The 5557-nt window shown below is 55.1% G+C and overlaps 1 protein-coding gene across 1 annotated transcript; it reads left to right on the forward strand.

The window, feature by feature from the left end:
• Positions 1 to 1694: 1694 nt before the first annotated feature.
• On the forward strand, positions 1695 to 4466 carry GPRIN1 (G protein regulated inducer of neurite outgrowth 1; the record flags this gene model as incomplete). Its single annotated transcript, XM_080925400.1, has 1 exon — positions 1695 to 4466. The coding sequence occupies one exon, from the start codon at positions 1695 to 1697 to the stop codon at positions 4464 to 4466; it is 2772 nt and encodes a 923-aa protein (XP_080781526.1).
• Between the last annotated feature and the right edge of the window lie 1091 nt (positions 4467 to 5557).

Here is a 5557-nt window from a genome sequence, read left to right on the forward strand (position 1 = left end):
TTTTCTAAATATTCATTTGTTTGTTTATCATATGTATGAGTACACTGTCGCTGTCTTCAGACACACCAGAAGAGGGCATCGGATCCCATTACAGGTGGTTGTGAGTCACCATGTGGTTGCTGGGAATTGAACTCAGGACCTCTGGAAGAGCAGCCAGTACTCTTAACCACCAAGCCATCTCTCCAGCCCCATGAAATTATTTTCACTGCTACCTCATAATTTTGTAATTTGTCTACCATGTTGAATCGCAGTGTAAATATCTGGTATTCAGGATACCTGATGTGTATCATTAAGGGAGTTACCACCGCAGATTGAACACCGCTGCTCTGGGGATTCCGGCACGGGTGAGACGGTCTGGACACGGGTAAGGGCCAATCACCAGCTCTGCTCATCCAGGCCGCTGCATGAATCATGACAAATTTTCCTAGATCCAGCTGTCTTCAGGACCCTCTTCCCAAATGCTCCCCAGGTATCACAAATTCAGTTCCCTCTCTCCCCAGATCCCCAGAGCTCCCCTCACGTACTAGTGCCCAGCAATCCCCACCTACCGGGCATTCTGCAGATCACTTCCTGCCGTTACCTGCTACAGCCTTCCACCTGTTTTTTTTAGTTCTCATTTTTGCCTTCAGGGTGGTCTCCTGCCTAGATCACTCAGGGAGCTGCCCAGGGCCCCATTGTATAGAAGGGGCTCTGGGAAGGAGTGAGGCATCACTCAATGAGATCTGACTGGCCTCCTGCTGGGTCTTAGCCAGCTTCTCCCTCCTTTCAGCCCAGTTGCCACAAGCACACAACTATGTCCCGTCCCCCCCCCCAGACCATTCACAGCTCCCCAGGGCCTACACAGACATAAACTGGTGGCCTACAGGACGTGTTTTCTCCGGCTCACACAGTGTTTGGGGTTTTTATTTAAGTCTTGAATTAGTTAGCATATTTTACATCAAAGTCCAGCTTTCTCACTCTTCCTGAGATGCTAGAGACACTCCCACGTTTCCCACACTTCTTTTCTCTAGGGCAGCACTGGGGCCCCTCTTGGAAAAGCTATGTCCTGTACCATTTGCCATGGTTACACTACTCTCTCTGGTTCCCTCACTCAAATGACCCATCTGGCCCAGTGACATTAAAAGTTTGTAGCCACTGGGTGTGATGACATCACCTTTGGAAACATGGGCTGAGGCTGACAGAATAGGAAAATGACAATGAAGTTAAAAAGTCAGACCATAGCCACATTGTGAAGGGTCAGTTTGTCTGTCTGTCTATCTGCTTGTTAAGGTTTGGTCTTACTGTATTCAGTAAGGCCCAGCTTGGCCTTAAACTAGAAAATTCCCCTGCCTCAGTATTCCAAGTGATGGGAATATTGGCTTCTTAGATAACCACTAGGTGTGATGAAGCAGGGGAGTGATAGGATTGGGTTTATGTTTTTAGCTGAGACCTTCTTGACAAGGGGGCCAGATGGAGACAAAGAATCCAATGGGGAGCCTGGACAGACTGAGTTGTTCCCCTGGAGTGTCTCCTAAGCCTGAGTGTGTTCTCTCTGTTTCAGAACCATACAGCTGTCTTGACCTCAAATATGGCTTCAAGGGTAGATGGTCAGTCCTAAAGACCCAGTCTGACTCCACCTGCTTCGAAAGGACTCCAGCCTCCCAAGATCCCTCTGCTCCCCACAGGATGGGAGCCTTGGCACTGGAGGCCCGGTCATGAGGGACTGCTGCTCCTCTCCAAAGGCCACCCCTACGCCCCCAAGGCATACCCTTGACCAAAGTCTAGGCATGGACTCCAGACACAGCGGTTCTAGTGGGGCTGGGGAAGGGGCCTCCTGTTCTGAGAAGCCTGCTGGGAGCCTAGCCTGCCAATCCCCTACCTGCAGTCCTCTCCCAGAGACAGTACGGGCACATGGAGCCTTGACCTCAGAAGCCTCAGAAACGACTTTGTTTGGGAAACCAGAACCTATGTCCTCAGCGGAAGCTGCTCCCTCAGTCGCAGAGCTCAGGAACCCTGTGTTCTCAGAGAAGATGGATTCCAACTCCTTGAAGCAGGCAGATTCTGCTTCCATGGGAAAGGAAGAGGCTGGGCCCTTAAGGAAGGAAGAATCCATGTTGATGGGAAAGGCAGAGCCTATGATCTGTGGAAAGGGAGAACCTGGGATCGTGGGAAGGATGGACTGCCCAGCTCGAAAGAAGGAGGATATTGGGTCCTTGGGAAGAGTAGACACAGCATGTTCCAGCAAAGTGTCCCCAGGAGGGGAAAATGCTGGGTCTTTAAGAAAGGTAGAGACTATATCCTCAGGCAAAATGGATCCAAGAAAGGAGGACCTCATGTATTCCAGAAGAGAGCACCCTGGAACCACAGGGGAGGGAGACCTTGTGTCTCTGAGGGAAAATGATATGAAACCCCCAGAAAAGGCAGATGCTGCATCCACAAAAAAACCAGATCTTGGGTTCTCTGGAAAGCCAACTCCAGGATCATTAGGCAAGACAGAGCTATCCTCAGTAGCTGTGGCTCCTGTGACCTCCGAAAATGTGAACCCTGTGTGCTCGGGGACAGCAGATCCTGCAGCTTCGAGGAGTATAGAAACGTTGTCCTCAGCTAAAGAGGACCCTCGGTTTCTCGGGAAGAAAGAGCCTGTCTCCTCGGGAGAGAGTGGGCCTGTGTCTGGGAGAATGGCAGAAACAGTGTCTGCTAGGCAGCCCGAAGGTGTGTTTCCAACAAAGACAGATCCTAGGTCTGCTAACAGTACAGGCAGAGTGGACCCTGTTTCCTTAAGAAATTCGGAACTTGTGTCCCCAGTGAAACCAGAACACTTGTCTTCTGGGCAGGCGGAACGTGTGTCCTTGGTAAAATCAGAAACCTTATCCTCAGGAAAAGAAGATCCAAGGTCTTCTAGAAGGGTGGAAACAGCTGTCACAGGAAACATAAAAACATCTCAAAAGGGGAATCCCGAGTCTTCAGGAAAGACGGACCTTGTGTCTTCAAGTTCAGGAGATGCTCGGTCTCTGGGGACTTGGGGGTCCCTGTCTGCTGCAAAAGCAGAAGCAGTGACTGAGGGGAAAGGAGACCCACAGTCCTTGGAGAAGGCAAGTCCCACAGCCTCAGAGAAGGCTGATCCCCTGGCTTTAAGCAAGGCAGGCTCTGCAAGCCAGGGAAAGGCGGACACTGTTCCCTCTGGAGAAGTAGGCTCCGAGACTTTAGGGAAAACGGTCTCAACGAGTTTAGGAAAAACAGCTTTGGTGTCCTCAGGAAAGGTGGATCTCATGGCCTCAGAAAGAGCAGAAGGCATTCCAGAGCTCAAAGCTCCAGAGAAAGGGAACCCTGGGAACTCCACACGGGTGGACACCAAAGCCTTAGAGAATGCTGAGCCCAAATCTGAGGTCAAAGTGGTAACCCAGCTTCCAGATGCCACATCCCCGGGAAAGGTGGAAGCTCCATCTTTGCAAAAAGAGCAGCAACAACTGTCTGAGAAGACGGATCCCTCCGGAAAAGTCGACCCCACAGCATCTGTGGAGCCTGTGTCCCTTGAGAAGGCTGACTCTGCATCTCCCTCCCCTAGAAAAGCAGAGTCTCAGGCTTCGGCAAAGACTGCTTTTCAGGTTCCAGACAAGGCCACGTCCTCTTTCAGGCAATCAGAGGGTATACCCTACAGCTCAGCCCAGCCCCGGAGAGATACCAGGAGCACCATAGCTCTGCCAGAGCCGGGGCCCTCTGCCAGCACCAGCCAGAAAGACCTAGCGGCAGCGGCGGCTCAGAAGAGCCCCAGCGCTGAGGGTCCAGCACCCCCGCCAGGGCCACGGACTCGCGACAACTTCACCAAGGCGCCGTCGTGGGACGCCGGAGCGCCACCGCCGCGCGAGGACGCGGGCACGCAGGCTGGCGCGCAGGCTTGCGTCTCGGTGGCGGTGAGCCCCATGTCTCCGCAGGACGGCGCGGGCGCCCCGGCTTTTAGCTTCCAGGCGGCGCCGCGCGCACCCAGCCCCGCGCCCAGGCCACCGTCGCGCCGGGACGCGGGCCTGCAAGTGTCGCTGGGAGCCGCCGAGACGCGATCGGTGGCCACAGGCCCCATGACTCCCCAAGCCGCAGCGCCGCCTGCCGCGCCGCCGGTCTTCCCCGAGGTGCGGGTGCGGCCAGGCTCGGTGTTGGCCGCCGCCTTAGCACCCCAGGAAGCGGCGGAGCCGGTGCGCGACGTGAGCTGGGACGAGAAGGGTATGACATGGGAAGTGTACGGTGCCTCCATGGAGGTGGAGGTGCTGGGCATGGCCATCCAGAAGCATTTGGAGCGTCAGATCGAGGAGCACGGCCGCCAAGGGGCGCCGGCGCCGCCGCCCGCCGTCCGCGCGGGCCCAGGCCGTGCAGGCTCGGTGCGCACCGCGCCAGCGGAGGGCGCCGCCAAGCGCCCGCCCGGCCTCTTCCGCGCGCTGCTGCAGAGTGTGCGCCGGCCGCGGTGCTGCTCGCGGGCGGGACCCACGGCCGAGTGATCTGTCCCTGATTTGTAGGTCCGGGTTTCCAACCTTCTCAGGCTCCCTTCTTGACGTCTGGCCCCTGAAAGCTATGTCCCACCCCCAAAGTGCGTCCCGCCTTCGAGGAGTGAGGCAGCCTTCGGGGCTTCTTTCCAGTTCATCCTTTCCTAAACACTGACAAAACCCCCTCATCCAGTCCCTTTGTGGTCATGAGCCCACACACCCAGCCCTGACAACTCCACCCTGTTGCCCTCACAGCCCTATGCTCCACTCCCGCGGAAACTACTGGGAGAGCACAGGAACCTGCGTCCCTCCATTCTTCCACCCTAGAGTTGAGGCAGGCTCCTGAGATGGTCAGACTGGTGCTTTGAAGCTTCCAGTGGGCCAGGTCCCCAGAACGGGGAAAGACTGCATGCAGATCTCTAAGTGTTCTTTCACGTGTGCCAAGAATGGTGTAAGGCCACCAGAAAGGCAGACTCTGAATACAAGTCCGGGGGGAGGGGGGCAGTGAGTCTCTGAGCAGTGAGGGGTCTCCACATGGTGCTGGCCCCACAGCCAGGGCATCTGTTGCATGCTGTTGGTAGTCCTACCCCCATCCCCGTCTCTCCCCACCTAGCCCAGTGCCCTAGCCCTGTTTCCTCCCCTACCCAGTCACTATGCACAGTTCCCATAGAGGCCAAAGGCTAGGAGTGCCCTGGGGCTCAACAGAGAAGAGTCGTGAAAAAAACAGAGGGTCTTAGACAGGACTGAAGGTCATTGTAAGGCTCCTAGAAGGTCTCAGGCCGTCGGTCACCTGGGCGACAGCTGGTCTTGGGTATTGGGAACAAGATGGAGGGCCCATTTGACATTCACAGCCATCTTTTCAAGGTCCCTCTCATCCCTCCCCCCCCCACACACACAATGCTGTGAGCCCCTTGTAACCACTGAGTACCCTGGTCCCTAACCCTCTAGCCTCAGTTTTTGGCTACTAACTGTCACAGTATACATTGGTAATAAAACCTTTCCCCAACTCTTGTCTATGATTGAAAGCAAGGAGCAAAGCAAAGTGATAGATTATATTTAGAGGAGGGCAGACAATACGGTCTAAGCTTGAAGAATAAAGGTCTCCA

The sequence above is a fragment of the Micromys minutus genome, assembly GCF_963924665.1.
Source record: "Micromys minutus genome assembly, chromosome: 1".
Taxonomy (NCBI): domain Eukaryota; kingdom Metazoa; phylum Chordata; class Mammalia; order Rodentia; family Muridae; genus Micromys; species Micromys minutus.